General features: G+C 40.6%; 1 protein-coding gene across 1 annotated transcript in view; it reads left to right on the top strand.

Annotated features, from left to right (window-relative positions):
* Positions 1 to 13,676, top strand: part of gfra4a (GDNF family receptor alpha 4a) — a 160,906-nt gene that overhangs the window by 116,503 nt on the left and 30,727 nt on the right. The window contains exons 2-3 of the mRNA XM_026152719.1: positions 8,263 to 8,544; positions 12,376 to 12,456. Of these exons, the coding sequence (XP_026008504.1) occupies positions 8,263 to 8,544; positions 12,376 to 12,456 (363 nt within the window). The remainder of the gene's footprint in view (positions 1 to 8,262; positions 8,545 to 12,375; positions 12,457 to 13,676) is intronic.

Genomic DNA, 13,676 nt, shown 5'->3' with positions numbered 1-13,676 from the left:
TTTTCAAACTCTGATCTTGTAATCTAACTTTAGCATAATAATAATAAAATTCTTTCACATCATTCCTATCACTGAAGCTCAGTCTAAAATCAATTTAATATTATCTTGCAAAACACAAATGTCTCGGCAAAAAGCATGATCTTTATATTAAAGGGGTAAAGTTACTTTCTCACTGGAAAAAATTGATTTTTTTTTTTGCTACTTTTTTCCGTATACTTTCTGGGTAAATGATACACATTTGAATTCGAAGAAGACAGAAAAATAGAGAAAAAAAAGAGCAAAAATGCCCAACTTGCATTTGCATGTTTTTTTCTGAAGCAGCTGTGGAATAATATTGACATTCTTTGGGATGGATTAGTCACTGAGGAATCTGGGAAGAGCATTAGTATTCTGCATCATAGCCAGAGTACTTTGGATCGTCTCTAAATTTCATCATGCATTGCAAGTTGTTGTCCAAGGAGACTTTAATACAAACTAAAGTTATGCTAACATGCTTATATTCTTTTGGGTTTTTTTTTTTTTTTTTTTACTGCTATGAGGACATTAATGCAAGCATGTTGGATCTTTGGCACTGACGTGTCCATGCATTTATGGGAAGAATATTGCATTTTTGGCAAAACTGGTGGGGAGGAGAGAGGGCATTATTAGTAGCTGTGAAAAAAAGAGCAACGACAGAGCAGAAAAGCCCCAGCAGACACTGTGTGAGTCATCTCGGTTAAAAAGTGTTCAGGGAGGCACGGTTAGCTAATAGGGAGCTACAATACAATAACAAAAGCATTGTCCCTTGGTAGTGCTGTCAAAGATTTACCAAACAATTCAAGAGGCTGTTATCCTTAATAAGATTCATGATATTGTCTTATAGCAAGTTACTCAGCTGTAGCGCGACTGATGAAGCAAAAGATTTTTTTTTTCTAGTCAAATCAGAAGAAGAAGAAAAAAACTACAAGCAGCATGGAGACTGCATCAGCTCAAATAGAGATAACAAACTTCAGTCATCAGTTACAGGTCCAGATCTTTGTTACGTCAGTGTTTGAAACTTGTAGCTGGAACATTTAGCAAAGAGTGGAATGCTTGCTTTATACTGAGTTAAAGACTGGGCAGTTGTTTTTGGTGGGGTTTTTATATGGTGATATTGGGAATAGTCTTTCTAAACAGTATGTAAAGAAAGCTTTTTTTGCTACCTCTTGGGCAAGTTCAATAAGATAAATTAAGTTTCATACACAATGTCTATTTACTTTCATGGCCCACAAGTGTGGCACCAATAAGTCTTATTGCTTTATATCACTATTTTGGAACAGCAGCAGCACTGACAGCAGCTGACTTGTTTTTCCACCATTGATGTTTTTCCAGCAAGCTGTATATGGCAGCTAAAGCTTCACTAATGTTTTTGATGGCTACAGTATCTTCATTCAGACACTTGTGTTAGTAGACTGCTCACATACTAGTGCTTGAGCTTCCATAGGGTAGAGTTGTGTGAAGTTAAACACAATGCAGTTATTGTAAAAAATGAAAATCGCTGTTAGCTAGCTAGCACTGGCATTTCTATTAACATAAGTGCTTTTTAAAGGCTGGAAATTAGTCGATGGTCCATCTCATTCTGCTATAGCAGAGGATGAGGGGAGAGGCTTTTATACAGAACTTTTTGCCAGTTATGATACTGGGTATTCATAGTACACCGAGTACACACAACATACTGCAGGTAAAATAAGTATTGAACATGTTAGCAATTTAAAATATATTTGTAAAGGTGTTATTGACATACAGTTCTTACCAGATGACAGTAAAAACCCATCCAAACCACACATGCAAAGAAATCAAACCATAATGTCCATAAATTAAGTAATGTGCAATGATAAGGGGAGAAAAGTATTGAACACATAAAGAACAGGAGGTGCAAAAAGGCATGGAAAGTCATGACACCAGCCAGAATCTGTCAGTAATTAGAAAGCAATCCTGCCAATGAGTGCAAATTCATATCAGCTGGTTCAGTCCCGACTGACAGCCTATAAAAGGTGTCACACAAGAAACATCTCATGATGAGTAAAACTAGTGAGCTCGAGCAAAAATGTTGATTGTATATTATTTCACCAAAAACCGGCCACGACCAGGTGCTCCCTACAAGATTTCAGACAGAAGAGATAAAAACATTATAAGAAGAGTCGTCCAAGAGCCACTTGTGGAGAGCTTCAAAAACACCTGAAATCAGCAAGGACAAGGCAAAACTCCATTTCTGAAGATAAAGCATGGTGAAGCACAACATTTAGACAAGCCTATGACATATAATCTGAGCACCATGTTTGGAGGTCAAAAGGCACTGCATATCACCCCAAAAACACCAGACCACCAGTGAAGTTTGGAGGTGGGGCTGTTTTTAAGTATAAGGCCCTGGCACTCTTCGTGTAATTGAAGGAGGAATGAATGGAAAAATGTTTTGAGACATTCTCGATAAAAAAAAAAATTCTGCTGTCATCTACCAGGATGATGAAGATGAAAAGAGGGTGGATGTTTCAGCAAGGCGATGATCCCAAACACACAGCCAAGGAAACTCTTTCATTTGGTTTCAGAGAAAGAAAATAAAGCTGCTAGAATGGCCCAGCCAATCACCTGCCCTGAAAATTTATAGAAAGAACTAAAGCTTAGAGTTCACAGAAGGAGCCCACGAAACCTTCAGGATTTGAAGACTGCGTGTGGAAGAAGGTGTCAAAATCACACCTGAGCGATGTATGTGACTAGATTCGCAACTGTAGTGTTGCACTTTGCAAAAGGATGAGCATATACAACATGACATCATCCATTATATTTGTAACTCTGTCTGTGGAAGCCGCAGCTTTATGTCCACTTTCATCCTGATTTTCTGCCTGATAGCTGCCTGTGAGGACTCCTGTCAGCCAAAGGAGCTACACCCCGAACTTAGTGAGTTATACAGAAATCACATGTTATAAAGACTATTAGCTACTGAGATTGTGAACATTGTACCGCATAAACTAATTTTTCTCTCTGAACTTAGTCACTTTAACACCAGATTCTATGGGAACTAACCTTTGGAGCCTCTAAGCTATTTAAGGAACTGCAGCTCAACTGCAGATCAAACACTGTATTTCTAGAAAAAATAAATTAATTAAAAAGAAGAAAATGAAAAACCTGAAGATGGAAAAACAAAATTAGAAGATGTAAAAAGCTCAGAGCACCGGGAAATTAAAAAGGATTCCTTCCCCTGTAACAGACAGCGAGTGGTCTCTACTCGGATTCTCTCATTAGGAAATCTTAACATGATTCTGGTTCAAGCACACAGCATGTTTTGAATACTACATCGTTTTATTATTGGCTTGGCTGTCCTCCACACCCTTTAATCATAATCATTCTTTTCATGAACTGCTTGCAGTGATGGACGTCAGTTATTAAGCATTTCTCAGCTCCTTTCATGTGACATAAGAGAACGTGACGCTTTTGATGGAGCTCATAGATTTTTAAAGGATACTGGCAGTGATTCATTCTTTGCACTGTGAATTGACACGTGACGTGCTTTCCACGGTTGTTTTCAATTCGCGGTCCGCTGTGCCGCCATTTAAAACACAATCATTTCCCCCCCTGTTATTGCTAATGTGAGCACTTCCATGGTTTCCCTGTCAAAAAAAAAAAAAACATTGTTAATTCTTCGTGTCTGTTTTTGTTTCCGGCTCTAAGAATAAAGCCAAATTGGCCCGACATCACAGGAATGACAAGTGAATTCAGTGTTGTGTTTGTCTGCTTCTTCATTTTCTTTCCATAAAAAAAAACGTTTATTTACTAAAATGTTTCTCTGATTTCAGAATCTTCTCTTTGAACTGTACCAGGTGTGTTTTAGCGCAAGCTGGGTAGGGGGCCATGACAGGAAGAATGTGGGGAAAGCATGGCGTGAAAGAGGGAATCAGTGGAAAAGCAGGAAGAGAAACAAAAAAGCAGAGAGAGAGAGAGAGAGGGTGCCCAAATAGTTTATTTACCTCGGTGGGGTAAACAGGAAGTGATATAGGATGGAACGAATTTGAATGACAAGGCAACTGATTTCTCCTAATTGGTTTTGACTGTCTGTCTTTGAACTGCCGGTGCGCCGCGGCTCTGTTTCCAGGCAAACAGTTATCTCTGGCAATCTGGAGTGCTGCTTAATTCCTCAGACAAATATCAAACCTCTCTCCACACTGGATTAGTTGCAGTTTAATAAGATTCGCACTGCCACTGCTCACAGGAGCTCTCCCCCACCCCCAACCGCCCCCACCATACTTGAAACCAATTGCAAGGAAAACTCTGCTTTAAGTTTCCTCTCTGCTCCACCTTCTAAACCAGAACACCCACACACAGCCACACACGCACGCATGCGCGCGCCACCCACGAATCCAGCCCTCACCTGCAGTTCAAACGCACTCGCGTGAGAGAAGCAAAACGAAGCAACTCCAAATGTGTTTAAATATTGTTTCTCCTCACCTCCAAGTTTCCAATGCGAATCTGACTTTTTAGGGGTTTCTTAGAGCGAGTGAAACATCTTGACATACGGCAGATTCCTCCACTCTTTCTTTCCTAGGTACCACCTTTTGATCCAAGAAAACTCTCGAGCAGAGCTGATTTGCATCAAAAACGAATGACATTATCTCACCCTGCAGTTCTTTTTTTCTCTCCCCACCGCCCCGTGCTTTACATAAGATACATCAGATTTTAAGATTCTATAGTGAAATAACTGATTTGGTGAGGAGGGAGGTGGGTTCTTTTGTAGTTGTTGTTGTTGTTGTTGTTTGGCACAATAAGTTCTGCCTGTCAAGACCTCAGCAAAAATGAGCTCTTCACTTGAGTGGCAGATGCTTTCTCTCAGCAGCATCCACAAACATAGCAACAAGCTTCTTGCCTCACTGTCTAAGTTTTTTATTGACAGGCCGCCGCTGGATTAGCTCATTCCTCGGCACAGTTGAGACGTATCCAGCCGGGCACGTGGCAGTTAACCCATTTTCTTCACGAGTGTGGAAGGCTTCAGCCAAAGAAGTTGTAACCTTTTGTTTTATCTGATCGACCCCCAAGATCCAACCAGGGAGAGTGACAGTCTGAGTCAAACAGGGATGAGCAATTCTGACAGTTTTGTGGGTTAGTCTAAAACTAACCCACAGTTAGTGAGATGGAATTCAATTTTATTAAGCTGTAACTGGCCTGTATGTCTCATTTAGGCCTTAAATTTTCACTTTGGTGTACGCAAACATGAAAAGTTGATATTTTATAGCTGCACCATTCCCTGAAATTCAAGCGTTCTTGGTGCATCGAGATGTTTTAGATGCTTTTCACCAAAATCCAGCCTGACATATATGCAGTGTTTAAAACTTCAGGATATCCACAACAGTTAAAAATTAAGTTTTGCGGAGAAACCCAGAAGCAGTGTGGCTAGAGCACAAATTCAGCAAGTCCCAGGTTCAGTTACTTCAATTTGCACCACTTTCTCTCCTTACATTTCCCTTTCTTCTCTGCAGCTATGAAATAAAGACACAAAATGTCACTAAAAGACAATATTTTAACTCTTTTTTATTTATTTATTTTTTTGCAGAAAGTGTTGAGGTGGCATTGTTTGATCCAATCTTTGGGAATCTGAATCTCGACATCTGTCATTCTCCTCTTGAGTCGCCATGGTGACATGAATAAAATAAAACTACCGTATTTCCCGGACTACAAAGCGCACCTAAATATTAGCCGCACAAGCTAAAATCAGGGGAAAATCCTGTTTTGTACATACATTAGCCGCACCTGACCAAAAGCCGCAGGTGTTTCAATGTTGACTTATCATATGTAAGAGAATATGCACAAAGGGAATTGTCAGGAAAGAGATGGCTGTTTGGAGACATCACTTTTATTAATATTTTGAAAAACAAGTTATGGGTACATATTTGCACATGTAGTACATAACAATAACCTACAGCACACCAGAAAAATAGATTCGGACTACCTTTTAGGCTCAGGTGCAGTGACACAGCTTTAACAAGAAGAAAAGTCAGTCATTCACCATCATCTTTCTCTTCTTCCTGCGCACTAAAACCACCAAAGTCCTCTTCTCCAGTGTCGGATACAAACAGGCTCATGATGGCTTCGTCATCCACTCTTCTTCTCTCCTTCGTTGTCACTTTCAAAACCAAAGAAATCCTCATTGTCAGTGTCAGAGTCGAACACCCTCAGAAGGGCCGTGGCGGTGTCCTCCTCTCCATCATGCAGCAGTCCAGCCCTTCAAAATCCGTTGGTGATCGTGGATGTTTTCACACTTTTCCACGCTGTCAGAATCCACCGGTGGAGTTGGGCATAACTTGCTTTTTGGGCATAACTTGCAAGTTTATCGCCGCTCATCATCCACGACTCCCGCTGAATGCGTAGCGCTACTTTGAAGTTTGTTTTTCGCGCTACTTCGTACGGCACTACGTTGCCTGGCGGACGGACATGTGACTAACATACCACTCTTGAACCCCGATCCTTCCGCCAGGCAACGTAGTGCCGTACAACAGCGGAACACACAAAACAAATCGTCTTACGATATGACAAAAATCACGGACAATCCATAGAAAAGCCGCACCTGACTAAAAGCCGCAGGGTTCAAAGCTTGTGCAAAAAGTAGCGGCTTATAGCCCGACATTTACGGTATTTGATTGATTGCCAAAGAATTTGGTGCTGTACTCTTAAGTTTCCTTGCACCATCGTCCAATTTAAAGTTTCAGCTCTCGCAGTACTTTTGCTTACGAGCCTGACAAACTTATGACATCCATGTTAGCAGTTAGCATGAAAATAATTAACTATTTGCATAAGACAGTGGAGATGTCTAACCTCATATCCTGTTGTTCCTCTGCAAATTTGCATTGTCAGCAGACAAACATTAGCATTCGCAGCTTAAGATAGTTTACATGGCAAAAAAAATTACTGATCCTTTCATTAATGAGCCCAATTAGAGGCAAAAACGGGCTATCACCACTGTACACTCTTATTTAGCTCTTTATTTTTTAGCATTTTTCACTCACTTCTAGCTTCTTCTTTTTTTTTTTACTCTAATAATAAGATGTTTCATTTAATGTTACATGCACTGTATATTTTGAATATTAAGCAGGAACTCATAGACAGCTGGAAATAAATATTGTCCTTAGGGGAATAAAGCTTGCATGTTATTAGTGCCACATGAAATAAAAAGGCAGACGGTAAAAATGTTGTCCCCCCCACAACTAGTACAGCTGCTCTCTGGGCCAATCTGTAACAAATATGACACTTTGTTTTGACTGGAGCTGAAACGCTTCAGTGTAATTTAGAACACGTCAGAATGTATTGGTGAGATACAAGTTTCATCAAAACCTAGTCAGTGGCACCAGATGGATTTCATGTGACATGTGTATGAATTCATGAATAATATAGCGCACCCCTCGGGTTTATGAATGTAATTTTTTTTGTTATTTTTTTTTACTGGCAAGAGGAATCATTGACCGTGTTTGATGGCTGCTGACGAGGGATGCGAAAATGTAATCCAATTATTAAATTCAGCTCAATTGCTTTGTCTTAGAGATGAACCAGCGAGTCATAAATACTTCGCATTTATTTACAGCAGTTTGTTTTGATTTGCTTAAAGGAGCAAACCCATCAGCTACGCACGTCAAAGTGAGCTCTCTCATCGCGGGGGGAGCAAATAAAACGTTATGAATCCCCACTGTAAGTCTGGAGAGCTTTAACTACTCTAGTGCACAAATTAGCCGTGAACATTTTTTGATTATCCCCCATGATAGTGTGCCGACAAGTTTCACATTATGGGACACGGGCACTCCAAGTTTATGACAAACATGAGGGGCGCACAAGTGGACTTTTATCAGGAGCTTCACTCATATTAAAGACTAAAGGTCATCCTCTGTTGCGAGTGCGTACTAAATTAGCTTTTAATTTGAAAGTAATGCTTTCACAAAGTAGCAAAACAGCTTTGTCGGGGAGTACAGAAAATGAGCCAATGAGATCAATAATTAAACAAACACGGGGATGGTAGCTACACCTGTATAAACAGGAGGGCAAAATATGTTGGCTGACCTTTTGTCTGTTAACTCTCTATCCTCAAAGTAAGTAAGTCAAAGTCTTTTGTCTGATGCGTTTCCACCTTTGATAACCTCCGATTAGCAAAGCAAAAACTGGTTAATACAACTGTCAGTACGTGAAAAAAAATAACAAAGACAAAACAGATCTACACGGCTGTCTCTCGAGAATCCATCACGACTCTAACATCTCCTCTCCCTTGTCTCACAGGAATCCCACGTATGGCCCTCTCTGTGGGTGGGAGGGACTGTCTGCGTGCTGGTGACACCTGTTCCAGCGATGACACCTGTAGCCCGCGACTGCGCACCCTCAGGCAGTGTGTGGCAGGGGACGGCAGCGTGAAACTGGGGCCCGGGGCGCGAAACCAGTGTGAGAACGCCATGACGGCACTTCTGTCCACCCCTCTGCATGGCTGCCAATGTAAACGAGGCATGAAGAAGGAGAAGAACTGCCTGAGTATCTACTGGAGTCTGCATCAATCTGTGCTGCATGGTAAGATTCGCATTAGTCCCAAGGTCACCAGTAGGTGGACCAGGATCCGGATCAGGACCCAGAAGCTGTTTCAAAAACTGTGAATTTAATCATTATTTTATTATTCATTATTAATATCCTTGTAACTATATATAGTTACAGTGAACTGTTGATTATGTAGTCCATGCTACTTAAAACCTATTGCTTTGAATCATGCTAAATGTGGAACTTTATGATACTTTTGAAACCATTTTTTGAGGACAGTTTCTCTAACTGGATTTCCTTCAGTTGAGTAGCATTAAAAGAGGCGGGCAGAAGTTGGGGTATCATGTCACTGCGATTATCAAGTGTGTGCCACCCAGTACACATGAATTAGACTTCCACCTCCAGATGGCTTGACAGTAGATTCCAGGCTGAAATGAAAAGAGTCATTATTATGTCGAAAACTGAGCATTGTGTGTGCATATTGATAATAGCAAAAACGCAGCAATGACTTTTGTTCACTCAAACTTAGCTTTTCTTCGCTCAAAATGCAACACTTGTACTTGCACATTTTTTTTACGTGCGCTCAGAATAGTGGCACAAAAATAACGCCATAAAAATCCAGAGGCCCTGTAAAATGCGTATGCTTTTACATTCAGACCAAATGGAAAAAGCTCGACTCTAGAACAAAGCTGACAACAATGTAAATATAAGTACGGATAAACCAATCAGTGTCTGTAGAAAACATTTATGAGGTCAATTTCATGCAACACGTAGACAAAACAACACGCATGCTTTCAAGCAATCACGCCTCTGTCGTGCATTTTATGTAATGGACTGTTGGTCAACCAAACATTACTAAAACATCCGTTTATGTACGGCAGTTGCTCCTCCCCAATAAATATTTATTCATTACATTTCAAGTTCAGAACTAATAATAAATATTTATTTTTCTAACTGCATGTACTTTATATTTAAACATCGCTTCATCTCTATTTAAACATCAATAACATTTTATGTCATAGATAGATATATATACTTCTATTACGGTTACCCACTTAATTCACCAGGAACACCTTGCTAGTATGCGATTGGACCGACTTTTACCCTCAGAAGTGCCTTAAATCGATTCAACAAGGTGCTGGAAACATTCCTCACAGATTTGAAACCATATTGACATGATGGCATCACGCAGTTCCTGCAGATTTTTCAGCTGCACATGATATGAACCTCCAGTTCCACCATGTCCCAAACGTGCTCTACTGCAGTGTTTCCCAACCTTTTGGAGCCATGGCACGTATTTCACATTAGAAAAGTCACACAGCACACCACCAAATGTCACAAAAAAGCATTTTTCCCTGCCACCAGGCATAGCGGAATTGGATCAATTTGTCCTTCTTTGCTTTCTTCTGACCACTACTCATGCTAGGGCCTTCATCTGGGTTGGAATTTTCTTCAGGACGCAGGACAGATTGGCTACTTTTTTCCTTGTATTGCTATTATGCAACTGGCAGTTGGCAACCCATTTAATTAGAGCAGGTAGTTGTACTGCCCTCTAGTGGAAGAGAATGTAATTGCTTTGCATGTTACGCCAGTCACTTAGGCTACGTTCACACTGCAGGCGAAAGCGCATGAAATATGATTTTTTTGACCCTATGCGAGCCATATCCGATCATGGTATGACAGTGTGAACAGCGCAAATCCGATATTTTCAAATCTGATCTGGGTCACTATCATATGTGGTACTGAATCCGATACATATCCGATGTTTCAGAAAGCGACTGCTGTTTCAACGGTCATGTCGCATTAAATCCGTCTTTTACGTCACTGACACAAGACAGACGCCAATTATCAGCTCCGGAGAAGCGCCCGAGAAGACATCGCAAACGCTTCCTAACCATCCAGTGAAACTGTTGGGAAGACAGCGTTGGAGAAACGTGAACATTTTGTTTGTACTGTATAATCTGCAGATTCTGACAGAAATCTGCAACTATCCTTTGAAGCACCGTTGCTCTAAAACAGCAATAAGGATCATTATTAGGTTATTTACATTATTATGTAAATAACAAAATAACTTAAAGCAAAAATTGGGCAACGTAAAATCCGAAGTCTTTATATTAAGGGCCATCTGTCAAACAATACTGTTTGCTTTGGGTCTAAACAGAGCGCGTTGTGTGTGACGTCTTCTTTTGCGCATGCGGTCCGCATTGAGTGTTCACACTAGAGCACGTTTGCTGTCGCATTTTATTTGTAGTGTGAACGAGCAGACAAAAAAATCGGATTTGATCAAAAAATCGGAATTGAGCATTAAGACCTGCAGTGTGAACATAGCCTTAGAGTGCTTATCAGGTGGAACCAGGTAATCTTCCACAGCACGCACAGTGGTTGAGAATCACTGCTCTACTGGACTGAGATCTGGTCACTCTTCATCAGATAATCAGATTAAGACAATTTGACCTTTGTGACATGACACAGTCAGGGTCAGCAGGAATACTTAGGTGGCACGTGAACGATGCTAAAGATGTCTAAAGTGGGCCAATAAAACCATTACACCAACAACAACAACCTGAACCACTGATTAGATTTTCAGCCAAAGGTCCAACATCTGATCCTACGGTTCCAGTGTCACAGCAGAAATCAAGACTCATCAGACCAGATGTGGTAAAACACGATTGTTGTTGTTTTCACTTTATGGTTTTAACTTGTGGAAGCAGCAGTAATCTGTGCTCAGTGACAGATGTTTCCAAAAATGTTCCTGAGTCCATGCAGCGATATCTAAGATATAGTAAAGCACTATACAAATACAGGCCATTTACCATCTACTAAAGAATCTTCACACAAGGATCTGAAGATCACGGTTATTCAAAGATTTGCTCCTTTTTCTCCTTGTGTGAAGATTTCTAGCTGGTTTCTCTGGATCTTTGAGAGACTTTACATTCCACAGATGACAGAATCCAAAAATTATTTGGACTAGTTGCACTTATGAGTTAAGAACCCATCCTTCCATCCATCCATCCATCCATCCACCTTCTTCCGCTTATCCGGGGCCAGGTCAAGCAGCCTATGCAGAGAAGCCCAGACCTCCCACTCCCCGGCCACCTCCTCTCACAAAACAGCCTCCACCAAAGCGTTCCCAGGCCAGAGATATAATGTCTCCAGCATGTCCTGGGTCTGCCTCCTCCCGAACCCTCCTAAGTGAATTTTGCACTACTCATCTGCACCTATAGTCCTGTCTCAACTTTGTCTCTTTCCTTCCTTGTGTCCTTTCCTTGTTTTCCCTGTTCCATTTACCCTATTTTATTCTTCTAGAGTTTTTTATTTGTCTGTTTACCTTTGATTTGAATTTTTAGCTTGTTGTTATCTTTCATGGGTCTTAAATCTCTTATTTTTCTCTGTGCCTGACTACGTCCTGCTTTTGAATCGGCTGAAGAATGTTTCTAAACCATAATACATTTTTTTACAGTCCGTGTTGCAAGCATCAAACTACAAGAAAATCCTTCTTTTGTAAACATTAGATTTTGTCATGTTGCCTTTTTACTATTTTCATTGAAATTTTCCATTTAAATATAATTCAGGGCAGCTGAGCTGTGGCAATAAGCCGTACATTGTGTGATGGTCTAATAAGGTTGTTGAGCACTGTGTGGTTGATTTTCTAGCAACTTCTGTAACTAGCTAATTTCTAATAGCCTGTGGTAATTTACACAAATGTGAGGGGTTTGCATGTTTTGCAGCTTTGTGCACATCTATAGCTTTTATGAGTAGCACTACATCCTTCAACAGTGTTACACGCTGGGATTTAGGACTTTGCAAAAATCTTTAAAAAGAAGAAAAGCCATTTAGCTAACTACTCTCTTTCCTCTGTGTTGGCAGGACTCAGCCTGGTGGAGAGCTACCCATATGAACCAGAGGAGAGGGGCACTGACTACGTTCGTCTGGCCTCCATCGCTGCAGGTAATCAAATGAGCAGTTACTGCCTGGCCAGGGGGGGAAAAGTCATTTAAGTAAGTTAAGTATCTATTTTTAAGAACAAAAAAAGGCTAAGTGGGTTATACTATACTACGTGTCAGAGTAATAACAGATCAAGTTGTGATTCTGCGTTGTTTTGACAGAGCAGATATGCAGGTGGTTTTGTGAAGCGTTTGATGAGTAACAGTCTCACTTTGCTTCTGTCTTGCCTCCAAGCCTGTGGGCAAGCTGCAGGGTTGGTATGTGCTGCTGTTAGCCCCCAAGGCACAGATTAATTACCTATTTACTTAATGCAGCTGGAAGCAGCAAAGCTGCAGTGGGTAAAGAGCTGAAAGCCAGAGTGTGAAGTAACGACAGAAACAGAAGAAAAGAAAAGAGGTTACATGGAGAAAGAGACAGAGGAGGCGAGAAAAAGAAAATGGCAGAGCTGTTGACTCATATAAAAAACACTTTGTTTTCTTCTGGAGGAATGGAAAAGACAGAGGCTGCACAAAACTGACAAGTTGCTTTTTTTCCACTGCAGAGGACGTGAAGTTAAGTGTTTTATGTTTTTCTGACAACAGTTACACTCAGAGAGTCTGTGAATGTAATGACTGAAATGAAGTGATTTCTATGGAAGGTATTCATGCATTACAGCAGAGTATAATGATAGTTGTCATGATATACTATCAGGAAGAACCTGATGCACCTTTTCCAGCATAAACCCAACAGGTCAACGAGAAAATGAACCAAATTGTCTTGAAAGAAGAAGAAACAAAAGGAAAATTGCTGGGTTTAAAAATTACCACCACAAAATAATAAATGTTAGAAATGTTAAATATGCACTGCTGAGTAAAACACGTTTTAATCAAAGTCCAGCATCAAATCTATTAAACCTTTGTGATATTGATGTGGTCAGTTAAGTAGCAGAGGGGATTGTTAATCAGTTTCCACTGCTTTGGTGTTAATGACATTAACAAGAGGTGAACTAGAGTGGCAACAATGAGACAACCCACAAAATCTGACTTTTTTTTTTAACTAGTTTTGCATTTTGGCTAGACTCAGTGTCACTGCTGTTAGCTTGAGGTGATACCTGGCCCTTACAGAGGTTACACAGGCAGTCCAACCCTTCCAGGATGACACATCAATATGTGCCATCTGCTGTGTCTCCCAGCACAGTCTCAAGAGCATGGACTAGATTCCAGCAGGCAGGCAGTTCATCTAGG

Source organism: Astatotilapia calliptera, chromosome 19 (assembly GCF_900246225.1).
Source record: "Astatotilapia calliptera chromosome 19, fAstCal1.2, whole genome shotgun sequence".
In the NCBI taxonomy this organism is placed as follows: Eukaryota; Metazoa; Chordata; class Actinopteri; order Cichliformes; family Cichlidae; genus Astatotilapia; species Astatotilapia calliptera.
This window is presented reverse-complemented; position numbering and strand designations above follow the sequence as displayed.